The sequence below is a fragment of the Hippopotamus amphibius genome, chromosome 1 (assembly GCF_030028045.1).
Source record: "Hippopotamus amphibius kiboko isolate mHipAmp2 chromosome 1, mHipAmp2.hap2, whole genome shotgun sequence".
Lineage (NCBI taxonomy): Eukaryota > Metazoa > Chordata > Mammalia > Artiodactyla > Hippopotamidae > Hippopotamus > Hippopotamus amphibius.
The window spans coordinates 166,521,729-166,540,883 of NC_080186.1; the positions used below are offsets into that span (position 1 = coordinate 166,521,729).

At 56.9% G+C, this 19,155-nt stretch overlaps 1 protein-coding gene across 4 annotated transcripts in view; it reads right to left on the reverse strand.

Annotated features, from left to right (window-relative positions):
* Positions 1 to 17,966, reverse strand: part of TCF7 (transcription factor 7) — a 32,978-nt gene extending 15,012 nt beyond the window's left edge. For all 4 annotated transcript variants that reach the window (XM_057735098.1, XM_057735106.1, XM_057735080.1 and 1 more), the window contains exons 1-3: positions 17,518 to 17,966; positions 17,307 to 17,373; positions 16,673 to 16,797 (exon numbers count right to left, since the gene is read on the reverse strand). In XM_057735098.1, the coding sequence (XP_057591081.1) occupies positions 16,673 to 16,797; positions 17,307 to 17,373; positions 17,518 to 17,769 (444 nt within the window). In that variant the 5' untranslated portion in view covers positions 17,770 to 17,966. The remainder of the gene's footprint in view (positions 1 to 16,672; positions 16,798 to 17,306; positions 17,374 to 17,517) is intronic.
* Positions 17,967 to 19,155: the final 1,189 nt, after the last annotated feature.

Consider the following 19,155-nt stretch of genomic DNA (forward strand, 5'->3'; position numbering starts at 1 on the left):
ATGGCATTGCTCTTACTGATCTTCCCAATGCCAGTTTGAAAGCTATCATCCCAAAGGCGGTCCTTATCCTTCTGGGACATTTTCGTTAGCCCATGGCTGGAAATTCCTCACTCTGGTGCCCCAGCATGCCCTCCTCTTGTTGAGCAGGCTGGAGCCAGGAAGGGGCCCTAGGGCAGGGCCGGGCAGGAGGAGGTGGAAGTGAGGGACTCCTTGAGGTCGGTCTCCTCTGCTCTGAAGTCGGTCTCCCCTGCTCTGAAGTTGAGCTTGGGCCTGGCTGGGCTGCTCCTGCCTCCCTTTCCCCACCCCCCCACTTCCTGCAGGCTCAGGTGAAAAATAAACACAGTCGGCATTTTCCCTGCAGACCGCAGAGGTCCGCTTACAGGCTGTGTGCACCCTGAGAGCCCTTGCCACCGCCAGCAGAGAAACTCCCTCGCCTCTGACGGTTGACTCTGAAAACCCCTAAACGCTTAAGCCCCACAACACTTTCCCAGCGAAGAAAGTTGCTGCTTCCTCTGGTCTCAAGCCTGGGGGGTGGGGAGCATGTGAGGCCTGACAAGGCCCTCCCAAGAAGGCCTCCCCCTGGCAGGGGACTGTGCCGGGAGAAGCACCCCACCCAGCGTGCGCGCACGCACACACACACACACACACACACACACACACACAGAGACACACAGACACACACACACTGCACCAGAATTCGCAGCTGATCACTCAGCAGACACATTCAATCAGGATGTATTTACTAAGCTCCTACTACGTATCAGGCAAAAGACTGTCTCAGGCCAGGAGCTCAGCATCTGCTAATGACAGCTGATTGTTTCTACCCTGTGCGAGGCATAGTTCTGAGCACCTTGCAGAGTTTAACTCATATACTCCTAAAACAAACCTATGATTATAGATGAGGAAACTGAGGCAGAGACAGTACATAGCTTGCCCAAGGTCACACAGCTTGTAAGTGGCAGAGCTGAGATTCCACCCACTGTACCGCCAAGGCCCTACGGTTATCAAGGGCAGAACAAGGGGGAGCAGGGGAAGGAGTCCTAGCCCTGAACTCAGTCTCTCCCTTCTTCAGCCTAGTTGGTCAGCATCACCCAAGCCAGTGCTTCCCTGACTCTAAAATACTCCAGGAAGTTCTGGGACCCCAGGACTGAGGTGCTAGCCACATTCCATGCCTGCCTGACTGCCAGGGCTGTTGGCACTGGGAGCTTGCCTGATGGCAGTAGTTGGACATGACCCCCAGTCCCCAGCCCACATCTCCCCTACTCACCCTGGCACAGCCACACCCCAGCCGTGCCCAACCACGCAGGCCTGCTTCTCTCTTACTCAGGTGTCCGGCTCTTCTCTGCCTCTGCACCTTTACCCACCCCTTCCGCCCTCCCCTCCCAGATTTCCATACTTCCTCCTACTCTTTGCCAGACTGGTTCCTTCTCATCCTGACCTCAGTCTAAGGGCCACTTCCTTAGAAAGGACGGTGACCTGGGTGGGGTTCCACCAGCCCAGAAGGCAGAGATGCCCACTTGCTGCAGGGGTTGGCCTGGTGGTCCTGGAGGGTAGAATTGGCTTGTTAGTCATCTCTGCCTCTCCAGGATCTGTACTTAGCATGTTCACTAAGACTTGCTGAATGAAAGCCTCTAGAATCCCTGGTGCCCCAGAACTTCTGCACGCCTACCCCCTCATCCGCCATGGACCTGACTTCAGTCTCTGGGTTCCTAGAAGGGGGAGGAGGGTATTCCTGATGCCTCTCTGGAGCTGGGGAAAGGCCCTTGGAACAAGTCCACAGAAGGAGTGGCAGATCCACACCTTGAGCTAGACAGAGAGGTGGGCTATTGACAATTTTTTTCTCTCTCTGCCAAGTGCATAGATGGGAAACTGAGTATTGTAAATGCCACATGTGACACCTCATTTGAGGCAGGCATTATCCTTCCCGTTTTACACAGGAGGGAAGTGAGGCTCAGCAACGCTGAGAAAATTGCCTGGACACAGTTCTCCCTCAAGTCATCGCTGGGGACCCCTTTAAAGACTCTCAGGGTCTTCAGCAACACCAGACAGCCACATTCTCATCTGTCACCTCCTCTTCCTGTGCGCCAGCCACTGAGGGCTGCTGGCCTCAAGGGCCATGTTATTCCCTCTGCCTAGAGAGCTCTCCTTCAACATGTTGGGCCCTCAAAGTTGGGGCTTTAGCAGTGCGTGTGGGTAGGGCCCAGTGTGAGCCAGTGTTTGGCAGCACTGGACAGAGCACCCTGGCTGGGGCTGGGCATGGTGACAGCAGCACACAGGAAGCTGGGAGGAACTGGGGCCACTGCTGGGAGTCAGGGACATCCTGCCTGGTAACTGAGACCCCGTGCCTCCTCCTACCCCATCTCCTCCTTCCTGCAATACCTTGGGAGCCAGAATTCACCATTCAAAGTTAGGGCCATCACTAGTTCACATGGTGACTTTGTGCTAATTAGAAAAAGTACCCCTTCCTCCCGAGAGACACCTGGACGCACCCCAGGGCACGTGACTTGGGAAGCATAGTGCAGGCTGGATTTCAGCTCCGTGGCCCAGATCCCCTGCAAAACCCCCCACAGTAGCCCTGCTTGAAAGGCCCTCCAGTTCTTACTTCTCTTCCCTGCATTGCCAGAAACCAGGCTCATCAGCTCGCAGCCAGGCTGCACCCAGGGTCTGCCCCTAAGCTTCCACTCTGGCCTTGATCTGCTCCTCTGGACTCCTCTCCCAGCTCCAGGGCCCACTCGCACGCACCACACGCAGCTCCCCCAGACCTCTATGTCTGGAACTGGGGATCCACTGTCCAGCACCAATGGCGCTTAAGTGCCAAGGAATCTGGCCAGTTTCTGAATGGGAAGCTGCCCCAAGGCCTGGGACCATGAGAATGAACTTCCCGGAAGGAAGCAGGTCCTCTAAAGGGGACTCGCCTGCGTATCAGCCAAGCCTTGATGTGTGGGCTTCCGCAGACCCCACCTCTGCAGATATACCCCAGCTGGGCTCATGCCCTTTTATCGCCAGCCCCCCTCTGGGCCCTACTGCCCAGGACATGGTGCTCTCCAGAGGACAGCCCTCAAACTCTCCGCCCACAGCGTGCCGGCTGCCTTGTGCTAGACGCCCACCGCAGAGAATGGAGCTGTGGCTGTGCGGCCAGCTGAGCTGGAAGGCTGGGGGATGGCTGGGTCACACCCTCACGGACCAGGAGGCTTCAGTCCCACCTGCCACCACAGGACTGTTGCCAGGGATGCATGGAGCCCTGCCAGGCCCACGTGGCCAGTCCACCAGCTGCCTGGCCTCGACATCAGATAATGGGGCCCTGCCACAGCAGAAGTGATGAGGACCAGCGTCCCTGCATGCAGCCTTGGCAAACCACAGGCCTGCTCTAGACACAGCCCGGCCCGAGGCACCCTCAGAGCTAGCGGAACCTCACTGAGCTGAGTGGCCTGACCCACAGCCTCCAGCGGTTTCTATGCATTCGTTTACTTTTGTTTTCCTTCTTCCTCTTTGAGGTAAACGCCCCTCAGGACAGGATGTTTTTAGAGGAAAATATAAGCTTCCGGGAGCTGCTGCAGCCTGAGCTGCTAGTTGATACCACCAACACACTGTCTGGGGACTCCACAGCAGCCCTGGGGCTGGGCATCTCCCTGTCCAGGCAGCCACCCTCCCAGCTCCTCAATGCCCAGCCATCCAGGAGCCCAGGTGGGCTGAGGCAGGCCAGGGCACAACCTCAGCTCAGGCTGTCTTTGGCAGTAGGGAAAGCAAGGCTCTGGGAAGAAGGCATCTGAGGCGTTCGGAGGTTTTGTTCCCCTGGGAGCGAAACCAAAAGGCTCTGTAGAAAAGGCATGAAGACGGCGGCGGAGGTAGAGATGTAGAGACGGCAGCCCCCACTAGTGACAGCCTCTTGTGTGCCCAGCACCCTGCAGAGTCCCTCCCCCACCCCCCCCGAATCCCACCAGTCTTCCCAGCCACTCTGTGACATGTGTGTACAGACTGTGCAGGTGAGGAAAGGGTAGCTGGGAGAGGTTAAACAACTTGCCCAAGGTCTCAGAGCAAGTAGGGACAGATCTGGATTTGAATCCAGCTCTTCGGGGTTCCTGGCCAGAGACCTTTACCACGCAGTATTAGGCCTCACCAGCCTTCGGGGTTCCTGGCCAGAGACCTTTACCACTCAGTATTAGGCCTCACAAGCCAGACCTTTACCACGCAGTATTAGGCCTCACCAGCATGGGACCACGTGTGTGAGGCCCAGGAACCGAGTGGTTGCCAGATTCTCTCTCCCCCAACACTGGATCCCCTCACTAAGACCTCCATCCACCCAAGACCTGCTGGATTTTGCCAGCAACACCTTGCCAATAGTCTCTCTTGGAAAACACTGACTAGCAGCGTGGCTCTGACCTCCACCTAGCCCTTTGTGAAGGGTGTTTTCACCTTGTCCTCACAGGAGGTGATTTTGGTCCTCAGTTGTAAATGACTAAAGGAAACGTAGAAGTCATTCCTCCCACCGGGTCTGGCCTCTGTTTTCCCTGTCCATGTGCAAGTGGGGTGGGATGGCCATCAGTAGAAGAGTAAGTGTGCCGCCTAGGAACGAGAGCTGGGACAGCCCAGGGCAGGGCCCAGGGAGGTAGAGGCTGATGGTCAGCAGTGGCTCGAGGGTGGGAGGCAGAGGAGACTGGGAGCTCTCATCCCGGGTCCTGGCACTGCATTCCTGCCCTGAATAACTCCAGCCAGCTTCTGAAGAGCAAAGACAAGTGGGGGTCTCTGAGTTACCTGGTCTGTTCAGCCGCCTGTACCAGACCCAGGAGGACAGTTCTGCCCTGGGGCCATGGTCAGGAAGCTCACTTGGGTCTAACCCTTGGGCCTAACTGGCTACTGCCAGTTAAGGCCCTTGGGGCTCTGCCTGGACTCCGTCCAGTGCTTTATCGCAAGTGAACAAGGCAAGGAATGGAAAGGAGCTGCTGGAGGCTTCAGGCCCCAGGATGCTCCCACCCAAGCCCCTCACACCAAGTGGAAGCAGAGAGAGGAGTGCAGGGCGGCTCCAATTGCCACAGAGGCCCTCTTGAGGTAGAGCCCTCTAATGAGGTTGAGTTAGGGGGTTCCAAAAACCATACCAGCTTTTACAGATACACACATGGGTCTAACAATATAAAAATACAGGGGAGAGGGTGAAATACTAAATTCCTGGCGGGGGCCGGGGGAGTGAGGAGTAGGGATGGATGGGACGGGGGAGCCAAGGGGACCCAGCTCTAGCTATAAAACCCAGTTTTTCAAAAATGAGTGGATAGATATGTTATCTAAGAGGCAAGGTTGCAGGTGGTAAGGACAGGGAACACAGAGGTCGATGCCAGAGTTCACGTCTCTCCAGCACTTGCAAAGTGTTTCTTTCCGTGCTTCCCCATCTGTACAGTGTCCCTATCCCATAGGGATTAAATGAAGTAACATTTGTGTCTGCTAACATTTTAAAAAATTAATGAAGAAAACAAAAGACAAAGGCGAGCATGTCCCTAGACCAAGGCTTTTCAGGAAAGCTGGCCTTTCTGTCAGGCCGGGGCCCCTGGCCCTCGATTTCCTTTGGACTACTGCAAGGTTGCTGTTGGGCCAGGCTCCTGAGCTCCTGACTAGCCTTCAGTGACCAGAGCCAGGGCAGGGGCGGTGGGGTTGGGAGTGCGGGAGGAGGGCAGCGGTAGAAGAAGAAACTCTCAGAGTGACCCAGAACAGTTAGCAGGTGGAGCTGGTTTCCAAGCAACTTTCCAGAGGGGTTTGGGGAAGGGACAAGCATGCCCACGTATTCCTCAGTCCAGCCATTCCCATCGTCTCAGAGCCTAGGACACCCTCTAGCCCATCCCTGGACTACACAGAGGAGGGCACCTGGGCCAGAGAAGTCCAACAGCGAGCTCCAGACTAAGCCAGGACCAGGACCAAAGTTAGAAAGAAGGAATCCACCTATACATAGTTCTTAACTCTCCTTGCATCATGCATCAAACCTGAGGCAATCTTTTTTAAAATTTATTTTAACTTTTGGCTGCACCAAGAGGCTTGTGGGATCTTAGTTCCCCGACCAGGGATTGAGCCCGTGCCCTCAGCAGTGAAAGTGCGAAGTCCTAATCACTGGACCACCAGGGAATTCCTAAAACTGATGTAATCTTAAATGTCACTTATAAACACTTTTCCAGGTAATATTTATTCTGGAAGCCCTGAGGTCCTCCTTTTAACCAAGAAACCCAACCCTCTGGCCCTGGTAGCCCTGACCTTGTCAGGCATCTGGTTCAGCCCTGACCCAGGTCCAGAGCTTTAAGGTCACGCCCAGGAGGGGCAGTGAAGGCCAAGTCTTTCCTTGAGGCCAGATGAATCCAGCTCATGAACTCAACACAAGTGGAGGTAATGTTCAGCTTTGCAGCCTGCAGTGGCCCCCAACTAACTCCACACGTTCGAGAGCAAAGGGACAGAGCAGATCCTGGGCTTTGGGGTAAAACAGACCTGAATCCAAGTCCTGACTCTGCCAGGTACTAGCACGTTCTTAACCTCTCTGAGCCTCAGTTTCCCCATCTGTAAAATGAGAGCAGTAATAGTGTCTACTTTCTTGGCTTCTTGTAAGGATCTTGATATTGGGATTAAAAGTCCCTGGCACAGGTCTGGCACTGGGTAGTTCTTGACACATGCACTATTACTGTGGCTGTTGTTATTCTTTCGACTGTTTATGAGCACCTACTATGTGTCACGCGCTATGCTGGCCACTGAGATTCCAGCAGTGAAGAGGATGGATGTGGCCCTGGCCCTGTAGATCCTCTACAGCCCTTTAGGTCCAAACCACCATCCCTTAACCCCCCACCTCAACATGGCCATCAACCTTGTGGCCTCTGCAATCCCAGCTTCTTCTGTCCCCACAGCCTTTGGTTTGTGTTCACCACCCCCCCCAGCCCCACCCATGGGGTTGCCCACCGCATCTGGGAGGCTCCCAGGCTGCATACTGCTTCAGAGCCTGCCAGCAAGCTGTGGGGTGGCTGCTGCAGCCCGGCATACACTCAGGGCTGCCCTGCCTGGACCCCGGCTATAGCCAGCAGAGATCTCATTGCTGCTGCTGCTGCAAAGCTCTCCACAGGCTGCTTCTCAGTGTCCCTAAGGGCCCACCCACCCTCTGCCTGCCTGGCCCCCGGGCCAGCCACAGAGCCATCTGATTTGAATGAGACTTCAAACTTAATGACTTTCATGCTGGTTATTTAAAACGCAATGTAATTTTCTTAAACACCCTATTATTTCCTTTGATAGCTACAAAGCTTCCCCCAATCCCATAAGCATGTTTATTTTTAGGGAAAAGAGTGGTTTTGCAGTTGGCCATAGAGACCATAGGGAAAAGGAGCCCACAGAAAGTAGGGCAGAGAGTCAACCCAAGCAGCCTGAGACCCACAGCTGCCCTGCCCGTGTGCCGGGCAGACTCTCCACTGACACCACAGGGTCCACAGCAGGACCCTGCCCTCCTCATACCAGCACATCCCCCAGTAGCCCTCCTGTCCAGCATCAAGCAGTGGCCAAGTTCCCCTTCCTGTGCTTCCCCTGCACAGGGCCCCAGTGTCCTCACCTGTAAGATGGTTCCACTGGCTTCCCACAGACATGCCAGGCACATACGGGTCTGGGGAAGGGGCCCTGAGGCTACCGACACACCCTCAGCTGCCCCCTCCCGACTCCTCCAGACATTCTGCCCTAGGTAAGGCCAGCTGGATGAGATCTGTGCCCAGATAAAGCGGCCTCAGGCACTGGCCGCCCACACTGGGAGGGTGGGTGGGTGTGGCCCTGCCAGTCGGGGCTCCCTGCCGAGGGAGGTGGCCTAGTGGTGGGTGTGCGTGAAGAGGTCAGCTGAGCCCCGCCAATGTGGGGCGTCCTCTGGGAGTGGCTATTTTTAGATCCCAGGCTTTCATGTGGCCGAATGATGTGCAGTTTACAAAGCATTGTAATGCGTTTCAGATGGCGGCCCAGCAGACTGCGAGGCTGGGCCTGCTGCCACCAGAGCCAGGTCAGAGTTAGTCAGAATACCCTCAGCTGGACTCCTGTCACCTGTCCCTCCCTCCCTACAATTCCTTCTTGCCTGATGGGGAAGCTGGGCCTGGAGCAGTTCTTGCAATGCCCAACAAAGCCCACCTGAGGCCCACCCAAGCAGCAGGCCTCTCCAGCCGACACTTATCTGAACCTCAGAAATCCTCATGGCCAGAGCTCCGCACCCCCATTTACAGAAGGAAACTGAGACCTAGAGAGGTTAACAGATTTGCTTGAGGTCACACAGCCCGGGGAGAGGTGGCCTTGGTCCCTGGCTTCCTTACCCATCATAGCCCACTCCCCTCATGGGCAAATCGGGCTTCCTGGGAGGGGTGATCTGCCGTCCCTGGCTAGGCCGTCCAGACGTGGTGGGCTGGGGCAGCTCTAACCATGCAAACCCCCATAACCCACTGTTCCCTGGGGCCGTATCCTGCCCATTCATGCCTGCAGCCCCAGCCGCACACTTGTCATTTGAAAGCAGACAGTGTGGGGCCCAGACAGCTCTCCTGTCCTTGGAGAGAGAAAGAGATGGTTGTTTTAATGGGAGGGGTAAAGGGATTGGCAAAGCATCTGCTCCCTCTGATCTCCAAGGAGCTCTGGCTTTGGAGTTGGCTGTGACATGAAGGCTATGTGTCACCATTTCCCTCTGGGCTCTAAAGCCATATCTGCTGGCACCCAGGCAGGCAGGCTCCATGGGTGGGACAAGCTACATGGCTGCTTCCTCACAAGAGAGGGCCACACTCAGGCCTACCTTGGGCCAGGGACCTTATCCAGCAAGGGACAGTCCCTCTACCCACCAGGGGACTGAGCCAATGGGAGCCCCATGTTCTGCAGGACCGAAAAGGGCCAAACCCTCTGACCAGGACAAGCCCTCCCAGGCTGCCACTCAGAGACCATGCGTGCCAAGGCTGATGCGGGCCACACCTCTTTAAGGGAGGGAGATGGCACCCACGTCCAAACCCCAAGCATCACAGGTCTGTGAGCTGAGGCAGCAAACTGCTTGAAGGAAGAAGCTAGAAATGTCCAGTGTTCTCAGAGGCCCTCCATAGACGCATGGGCCTCGGAGTCCTGCTAGAGACAGTGCTGGATGAGAGGTGCTCTCCACACCCTGGCTAAAGCACCAGCAGGCTGCACGACGGACCTCCGGGGTTCAGTTCCCCTCAGGAAACGGGGAAAGACCCTGGACTCATGACCCTGGAGAGAGACTGAGAGTCAAATGAAACAACACAAAACTTCCACCTCTGAGGCACTCCTGCCTTGCATGCGCCAGCTCGCTTGGGTCTTCTCTGCCCCATGCCCCCCCACTCCCTTGCCTCCCAGCAACCACCTGCCCCACTGCCGGCTCTGCCTGCCTCACTCTCTGTGTCCAATTCAAACCATCTCCGTGGGCACCACACTGCCCTTCATGCTGCCAACACACTGCAGGTGCCCGCCAGCTACTCCCGGGCTCCAGAACCAGCGCCGCCTGGGCATTAAGGGCACGTGCTGGGCCTTCAGTGCTGGCCCCTCTCCAGCCTCACAGACCCTGGGCTGCGGGTGGCCCTTCCAATGACCCAGAACATACTAATTTCTGCCTCTCCTCCTCTGCTTGAGCTGTCCCCCCGACCTAGAGTGCTCTCCCACTCTCACCTTCAGGTCAGGAAGCCTTCCTGGCTGCCCCCACTGGCCTCTCTCCCTCCTCAGTGCCCTTTATCCAACACGCGGACTCTGAGCCCCCCGGAGAGTCTCTTCGCCTTGCCAGAACTGAGCTCTGGGGGTGGGGCAGAGGCAGCCATCCCCTCTGTGCTGAGCCAAGTACACGGGGGTGGGGCAGGGGGGTGCTGCTCAGGAAATAGCGGTTAAGGGTCTGGACCAGGATTCTAGATACAGCTGGCACTATGTTGTTGACCAGCGGAGGGTCAGAGGGCTGGCTGGGCCGGACAGCTACCCTCTTTGTCCTGCCCAGGGGAGCTGGCTGCTGAGCTGAGGACAGAGAGCATCAGAGGCTCCAGCCTCACCTGGCACGGCGTCCTTTACAAGGGCCATTCCCACACAGTGTTAACAATCCCTCCCACAGTGGCTTCCACTCATGAAGCACCTACTATGTGCCAGGAACTCCATGTACACTATCTTATGCCATTCCACAGTGACCCGAGGAGGTAGGAAGCTTCACTATCCTCATTTTCATATGAGAAAACTAAGGCCCAGAGGAGTTAACTTACCCAGGGCCACTCAGCCATGGAGTGGAAGATATGGTATTTGAGGGCAGAGCTTCCCAACTTCAGGTCTTCCCCCTCCACTCCTCTAAGGGGACTTGGATAAGTCCCTTCCCTGACCTGGCCTTACTGTCCCCACCTGCAGAGGAGGACTGTTACCCAAGGACCCGTGCACTGTACCGTTGGGGGAGGGGGGAGCCCTGTGACCTGATAAAACACCTGTTTCCTCCAACGGAGTCTTGTTTGTACACAGCGGCAGGAAGCAGCCAGTCACAAGGTGTGAGGGAGTGTTACTGTACGGCTTCGGGGACCGCAGCTGCCTGGGCAGGCTCGGAGGGAGGCCGTGGCTCCCCTTGTCCCTCCGTGTGGCTCTGTGCCCACCCTGGTTCAGCCTGACCTCAGCAGTTATGCGATGTGAAACCAGGGCCCCTGGAGCCCCTTCTTACAGCTCAGCTAAACCTCCCTCATGCAGGGACAGTGGGTGGGGTGTGATCTCAGGAGACCCAGGAGGGCATGTGCTGCCCACTGCCCATGAGAGGGCACCACTAAGACGCCCCCCTTCAACCCCACTCACACCTAAGTCTCAGAGCACCTGGGGAGGTGGGCAGAGCTGGTGTGGATATCCCCGTTTGCTGGCCATGGAAGCTGGCTCATGAAACCCTATTAGGGCCGGGGGAAGAATACCTGGGCCCTGCTGACCAACTCCGGGCTCTCTGTCAGCTCCTCCCCCCCGCTGAGCTGAAGGAGTGGATGGGCAGCCCTAAACCTGCAGCCCCTAGTGACAGGGTGGGGCAAGGGTCTGCAGGATGGGCCTCCTTCACGGTGCTTTCCTGGCCCTGAAAGCCATCAGGGAGGCCCCCGAAACAAAGTTCCACCTTGGGAGCACCTTGGGCGGGGCTGCCGATTTTCCAAATACCACACAGCCTTCCAATTCAGGCAGGAATGCAAGTCAAAATTACTTTTAAGTCTCACTGCCCACCACGAACCTATAAAATGAACAACAAAAAAGGGGAAACTCCCCATCAGCTGTGCTCAGGCGCTGCAAGGAACCCTCAGTGAACTGGGGCCACGGTCCTTCCCACCTCTTGAACCCACGATTCTCTTTGAACATTATGCTCCAGAAAAACCAAAATGGAAACTAAGGAGTGGTTTATATAGAGCATCATTCCCGTGAGCAAACTAGGAGCCACATGAGGGAGAAATGAATAATAAGCATGAGGGAAAACAAGCAAAGAAGCCATACGTGGGCACTGCCTGGGGGCCTGCAAACAATGCACTGCCATACCAGGGGAGCGCTGGGGCAAGACACAGGGGAGCTGCACACGGGGACTGTGTGAGAAAAGCCCTGGGAATGTTTCAGAAGCTAACGGCCATGAAGGTCTTTTCCCTTTTTTTTTTTCTTACAAAACAGCTTAAGCCGCTAACATCTTGTGTAAAGGGCTTCTATATGGCTGGGGAAGGGGGGCCTCTTTTAGACAAATCTCTGGGTGGTGGGAGAGGATTCTCAGAATGGAATGAGTGGCTTTGGTTCCCAGCCTGCCCCAGGAATAACACTTTTCCTCCCAAGAATCCCTGGGTGAGTCAGGCATTGAGGAGGGGGTCTGTACACCTGAGTCCCTGCCCAAGGGCTGGTCCCCAGGGTCCAGATCCCCAAACCCCGTAGCCCAAAGCGGAGATATAGTCCTCCAGACAGGGGTGCACATGGAGCCTGCCACTGAGCCACCACTGGTCCCAGAGGAGCCAGGACAGCAAGGCAGAAGGGATCAATTGTGGCCAAACCCTGACACCCAAGCCCAGGCCATGCTGGCACCTTCCTAGGCACGTCCCTGATACTGCTGCCTCCAGTCCTCACTCCAACTCTGGGAGGAGGGCTTGCCTCTCCCATTGTGCAGATGAGGAAGCTAAGGCTCAGAGATGCTTCTGACATGCGGGCTGCCTCTGGCCGAAGCATGGCAAGTGCATCATAAACCAGTGCCAAGCACCCCGACCTGAAGAGCTGCTGGGGTAGGCAAGGCAGCCGAGGCCTGGTGGGGGGTGATGGGGGGTTCCACTTGGATGGTCAGAGCAAATCTCTCTGAGGAGGTGACATCTGAATAAGCCCTGAGTGAGGAATGAGAAGGTGGCAGCTAGGTGAAGAGCTGGAGGAGAGAATGCCAAACTGAGGCAACGAGTGCAAAGGTCTTGAGATGGAAAGAACTTGATGGTTATGAAACCTACCAGGACACTGAGGTGGCTGCTTTTTAGGGAGAGAGGAAGAGTATGGTGCAGGTGAGGAGAAGCAGTCAGCAGGGGCTGGCCACCCAGGCATTCGGGCTGTGGTACGTGGCGTAGATTTTACTCCCAGAGCGATGAGAGCCTCTACGGGTTTAATCTGGCGAGAGATGGGATCTAACTTACGTTTGGCTGCTCTGTGGATCCTGGATTGAGGGTTAGGGTAGGGGTCATGGGAGGGACCCAGGTCTACTGGAGAGACCCTAGAGGAGGCTGTCCTCCTTGGGGAGAGATGGTGATGGTCTGGGCTTGGGGGTGGCAAATGGAGTAGAGAAGTGAAAGATGTGGGATGTTTGGAGGGGAGCCCAGATGCCTGCCAGTCCCCTCTTTGTCTTCATGTGGCAGCCAACTCTACTCCTTCAGGAAGCTGCCCAGCAGACCCTCCCCCACAACCCGACACCACTAGCAGGGCCTTTCGTGATAGTACTCCTCGGCCAGGGATTCAGGTCTATTCATCTGTCTCCTCCACTCAGCTGGGCACTCCCAGAGGCAGGGGCTGGTTCTGGTCCATCTGGTGCCAAGCTCCCTCCCAGCAGGCTTCACTCCAACCAGGGCTGGTGACCAGCTATCACTAACCCTCCCCTGTGAGGCCCCACTGCTTACGCTCGGAGGGGTGCGGAGGGCTGGGTGGGTGCATCTCTGCAGAGCTCCCCCGGACAGGCTGGCCACACGTCAGCAACACTTCCTTCCTCTGCTCAAGTCTTGATTATACCCTCACCTCCTTCGCCCCCAGGGCTCAGGCGCATGGCCCTCACTTGGACCTCAGACCCTGGAGTCCGAGAACCTGAACCCGAGGGCCAGGAGTCCAAGCGTTAGTCCACTGCTCCGAGTGGGCTCCTCCACATCGGAGGTCTCGGGGGTGCCCAGACAGGCTCAGCTCAGCTATTTTTTAAAAAATTGAGATGTAATTCACATACCTTAAAATTGACCATTTTATTTTATTTTATTTTATTTTAAAAATTGACCATTTTAAAGTATGCAATTCAGTGACTTTTAATGTACTCACAAGGTTGTGCAACCGGCACCACTATCTAATTCCAGGACATATTCATCACCCAAAAAAGAAACCCTACACCCATCAGCAGGCACTCCCCATTCTCCTCGACTCTCAGTCCCTGGAAACCACTCCTCTACTTTCTGTCTCTATGGATTTGCCTATTCTGGGCTTTTCATCTAAATGGCAAAAGGCTCAGCAGCCTTCCAGGTCACAGATACCAAGGGGAGCCCATAGAAGGGGTCAGAAGAGTGACGTGGCCTCATATCCTTTTTGAGATGAGGATTTGCACCAGACTCTCAGTTCTGCACATCCAAGAGTCTGGGTTTCCCTAAGGAGTGATGCCTTACTCATCCCAGAAATCCCTTAAAGTCTGGCCCAGGACTAGGTCACTGCCCCTCCCCTCTTCAATCCCAGAGCAGAGCAAACAAAACAAAACAAGCAGTGGTTACTGGTCTAGGCCAGTAACTGTCTGCAAGCCTACATTAGAGGCCTGAAAGACATTAGCTGTGAAATTAACTTTGACCTAATTTCCACTTCTAACAACAGAGTTTGCAAGAAGCCAAGTACCAAAAAGAAGCAAACTTTTGGGATAAAACTCTCCCTCTGCCCGCTCTGTGAGGTGGTCATTTGGCCCATCACTCCTGACAAGGTTCAAGTCTGCATGCTTTGAAGTGTCCAATGAAGTAGCTGCATGGGCATTCCACCCACACAAGGGCAGATGAGGTCCATGGCATGGCTTTTGCCCAGTGTCAGGGGAGGTCAACCGATCGGCCTTGAGCTCCCCAGCATGACTGCTGACCACTTGGATTCTCCCAGAAAGGAAAAAAGAGCAAGAGGGGCCTAGTTCTAAGGCCCATGGGGAGGGGCTGGGGAAGTGTATCATCTGTCCCCTGACGGTGGGCTCAGGGAAGCACAGCTTTGGAAAAAACTTCTAAAGGCGATTTTTCCTCAGGGCCCCTACAAGGTCTCCTAACCTACCCTAAGAGTATCTTTCCTCACTTCGGACACATGAACCCTGAATCCCATGATAAATGTGCTCCCAGAACATGGGGTCAATTAATTTGGCTTTTTAAAACCTCACCATATTTTAAATGTCCACATAACTCTTCGAGTAACATAAGCAACTACTACCCTTACTTGCTATTTGTTTGTAAAGGAGGCTCCCCTATATTCACACACATCTTCCTCACCCAGCGTCTCCCCAGCTGGGCCCTTGCCTCTGTCCTTGTCCCCAGCCCCAAGGAGCAGCCGATGCCAGGGCACAGAAAGTCAGCTCCAGAGCCTGCCCTCCTCCTGTGCTCCCAGAAGCCAGGCTGTGGGAGGCTACAGCTGGCTGGGGAGGAGGACAAAGGGATTTGCCTCTATAAGAGAGGGTATGACACACAGAAACGCATCTGCTGTAGCTTGAGAAAGGGCCCAAAGTTTAAAAAACAAATGATCCAGGCCAGGAGAGTGGTGGTGTGCCTGCCCTAGCCCCTACTCCCCCCTGTCCTGACTGCTAGAGGTGGCCATCCATCTGCCTACACTCTGACCAGTGTAAGCGAAAGGACACCAAATGGTCCCATCACCACACCCTTACGGAGAACAAGGCACTCCCACTCTGGGCACTCTCCTACCACTTGCCCAGGCTGTGAAAGGACCTCAGAAACACTGCCTTTTCCCTGCACCTCTGTGGATCACAAGATGCTGGAGGGAACGTGCCTGCCAGGTCTGATTTGGGGCCCAGGCGTTTTGTTTAGCCTTGGTTATCAGTGACCCCGGCCCGTGTCAGCAACTTGCCTGCCGGTGGTTTGGCAGTGGTGGGTTATGTCCCACCACTTGGCCCCAAATTTAAGGGTTTACACCTTGCAGGGGGCCCCCAAAGCATCTTTAAGTGTCAGCTCATGGAGGGTGGAGGTCTCTGGGGAGAGCTGCTGCCACAGGGGGCGGCAAGGTCAGAAGGCAAGCCCCTTCCCCCACAGACTTAGAAGGAAGCAAATACCTCATAGACGGAGACACCACAGAGCAGAAAGGCAGACAGACCACTCAACCAACATGTTCCTTTACAGATGAAGGAATGGGGTCCAGAAGGCAAGGAGCTTATTTCCCGTCAGCTGTCTACCAGGTTTTCCATCCTGGGTTTCTGGAGAGAAGCCTCAATCTACTTTCTCATGTCCCACCAGCTTCAGCATTAAACAGCTTTCAAAACCAACCCTCCTCACAGCATGGAAGTCACTCTCCACCTTCTTGGTGACCCCCACCACTAGCCATGTGAGCCTCCCACTGCTGGCCTGACCTGCACTGGGTCTACATTTGCACCCAACACCTGCCCACCACAGACCCCAAACCCTTTCGTGTACTCTAGAAGCTCTAATCTCACCCCTGACTTGGGCCGGCTGAGCACAGTCTGAAACACTAATCTGAGTTTTTCTTAAGTGCAGCTTTACTACTGTTCCAAAGCACTCAGATAAGGATCTTCACACTTTAGGTCATCTGCACCAAAGGACAGAAAAGCATGGTTTGTATCGCTTATGGAATCTTCTCAAAGCACTGGGTACTTAAATTTAATTTGCAAATTCATTAACAGGCCCCTTACCGCCACTACTGATTTCAAACACCTTTGCAAACCCTTCCTGGTGCATTTGAGACCAAGCCAGCTTCATAAAAACCCACTTGCCACACACTGAGTTGGGGTTCTTTCTCTGATAAGGCTACATGCATGCCAAAAAGGACAGGGCAAGTAGGGCATGTATCTTCTGTACAACCAGGAGACCTGAAGCAGACCAGCTTTTCTGCCCATTCCTCCAAACACCCAGGCTTGGGGCTTAGTGGGAAAAGGCTAACAGCAAAGCTCACAACTCCGACCACACAACATACACCACCCTCAGGAGGAGTGGTGGTCTCAGCTTAATAGTGCTCCAAGAAGACTCCAGCCCAGCATCACCTAGCACCAGGACAGGGCCCCCACGTGCTAGTGAGCAAGCTGGGAAGACAAAAGCCAACCGCTGGAGGTAAGTGGGGCGCCTGGGGCAGCCCTCTTTCCTTCAGGACAGTTCTCCTTCTGGTCAGATCCCACCGGGTGTGTACGGGAAAAGAGACAAGAACAGAGTTCTCCTGTATCTGTTCTGTTCTAGGCAAAAGTCACTTCTCGCCCATGCCTCACCTACCTGATCCAGGAGGCAGCAGGCACAAGGCGCGCTGGGCTGCTGGGGCCACTTACCAGCGGGGGCTGCGGCTGGGGGTGCTGCCCTGCTCCCGAGGGGGGTGGGTAGTGCATGAGCAGATTGAAGGCGGAGTAGACGGTGTCTTTGTACATGCCGCTGGCGCACTCCGGGGCCTTCAGGCCTGGAAAAACCACAGCTGGTCAGAAGCGCCAGCCCGGGCGGCTGGGGCCGAAGGCTGTCTGCTCGCTCGAGAGAAAATCAGAATTGCCAAGGGGTCCCCTTCAAGTTCGTGACTTGAAGGGTTGGGGGCCCCTGCAGTGCCAAGTTTTGACGAAGGACCCCGAGTTCGGGCCTCCCTTACTCGACCCCCGCTCCGCCCTCCGGTCAAGGAAGCTTGGCCAACGCTTTCTCTTCAAGGCGGGGGATTAGTCAGTCACCTGGGCAGGAGGGGAGGCGGAGATGGAGGGGGTCTGTTTACTCCTATAAAGGTCAGGGCACCGGAAGTGACTCGAGCCCGGCGGCGCCCGGGAAACCCGCCCCCCACTCCCCCACCCCCTCGGTTTTACCGCCTCCACGAGCTGCAGTTGGGGGGAGGCACCCCCTCGGCTCCTTCCCGTCCTGGAGGCCCCGCTCTCCCAGCGAGGCCGGGCCTCGGCGGGAAGAGGGGCGCCGGGCCGGGCAGAAACTCACCGTCTTCCAGAGACTGTGGAAGTTTGTCGGGGAAAAGTCTCTGCGGAGTGGCTTCCCGCCCGAGAGCCTGCGGGGAGATCCAGAGGGGCCTTGAGAGGGCTGGGGCGGCTGGGGACTCGGGGCCCGGGCCAGGAGGGTCTGAGGGATGGGGACCCCCGAGGGCCGCGGGAAGGGGCGGCGGGGGAGCGGCGGGGCGCGGGCCGGCGCTCACCTCGGCCCCGACCTCGGCCTCGCCGCGGGCACCGGCGCCCGCCCCCGGGACCCCCGCGTCGCCGGCCGCGCCCTCGGACTCATTGACGAGCGACGACTTGAGCTCGGCCAGGTCGCGCTCGGGGCCCGCGGCGCTGTCGCGGCTCTTGTCGTCCTGCTCCTCGCCCTCGTCCTGGAAGGCCAGCAGCTCGTCTGGCGCGCCGAGGTCGTCGCCGCCGCCCGCGCCGCCCCCGCCCGAGTCCAGCTGCGGCATGGTGCGCTCCGCCCGCGGGGGCGCGGGGCGCCGGGGTGCGGGGCGCGGAGCCGGCCCGGGAGGCGGCGAGCCCGGAGTCCGGACCTCCGAGCCCGGAGCGCGGCGGGCGGAGCGCGGGCTGACTCCGCCTGGGCGGGCTGCGGGCGCGGGGCGCGGGCGCCGGGCTGGGAGGCTTGGGGAGCTGGCGGGTCCGAACATCAAAGGCGCCGCCGGCTGAGCGCCGGGGGCGGGGCGGGGACGCCGGGGGCGGGCCCGGTCTGTGGGCGGAGCCAAAGCGCTCCGCCCCTCCCCTCCAGGGAGAGGCCGGGACGCGCCCATTGGGCACAGTCTTAAAGGGATCGCGCTCCCAGGCGTAACCCTAGTGAGGCGTCCGAGGAGCCTGCAAAGCATCACCCTTCTCCTGAAATACGGGGACTCTAAAGGAGATTCTTGACCCCGATTCCTCACCTACAGCAAGGGATTCCCTCCCTGCGCCCAGACTTCTCCCCCAGCTGCGGAGGGCGTGCGGCTCGGAGGTGCCTTGGAACCGGAGCCAAGGTGTGAACAGCTCCTGGGTCCCGGGCCCAGTATGTCCTCGGCTTGGAACTGGGGGCTTCCTAGAGCTTGGGGGCTGCTCGAGGCTGTGCTTGAGGCTGTGCTCGAGCACCGGGCCGGCAGAGTTAAGACTCCTCAAAACTCCATTCTCTGGCGCATCTTCCAGCCTTTGCCAATCTGGGACCTCCTTCCAGGTCGCCCGCACATGGTGCGAACGCAAGCATACACCCCTCACACATCTACTGAGTGCCTGTTGTATGAGGGACTCATACATCACACATCTGTGATGGGCCTCTCAGCCATGTGCTGGCTCCGAGGCGGGAACACAGACAAGAGAGCAAGGAGGAAGTATCCCGCCAGACCCCATGCCAATCCTCCAACCCCACCCCCTACCCCACAGCAACTCTCCCAACCGAGTTCCATGCCTGGAACCTGCCGCCGGGGGAGGTGAGGCTGTAGGCAGCTACGTGGGCAGCGGGATTCTGACGAGGGGTCGGTGGTCCCAGCAAGTTAATCGGGAAGTTTATGGGCTCTGCATTCCCGCAGAGCCCATTAACTCTGATCCTGGCGCAGGAGGGCCCTTGCAAGATCTAGGCTGCAGGGTCTGTAGCCGGAGGAGCGCGGAAACGTGAGCCAGCTTCCATCGCATCTACCAGGCACCTTGGGTCATGTCCACGCGGGCCTCCTCAGCACACCTGACCTCAGCTCAGCCACTGCATCTAGGAAAGACACTGGCCCTTTTGGATCGCGGAGCCGTAAACGGCAGACCTCAGCAGGTTTCCGTGCTGGATTCAGTGTAGACGTTACCAAGTCTCTCAAAAGCAACTGGTGCAGAGGGTATTTAGGAGGGGA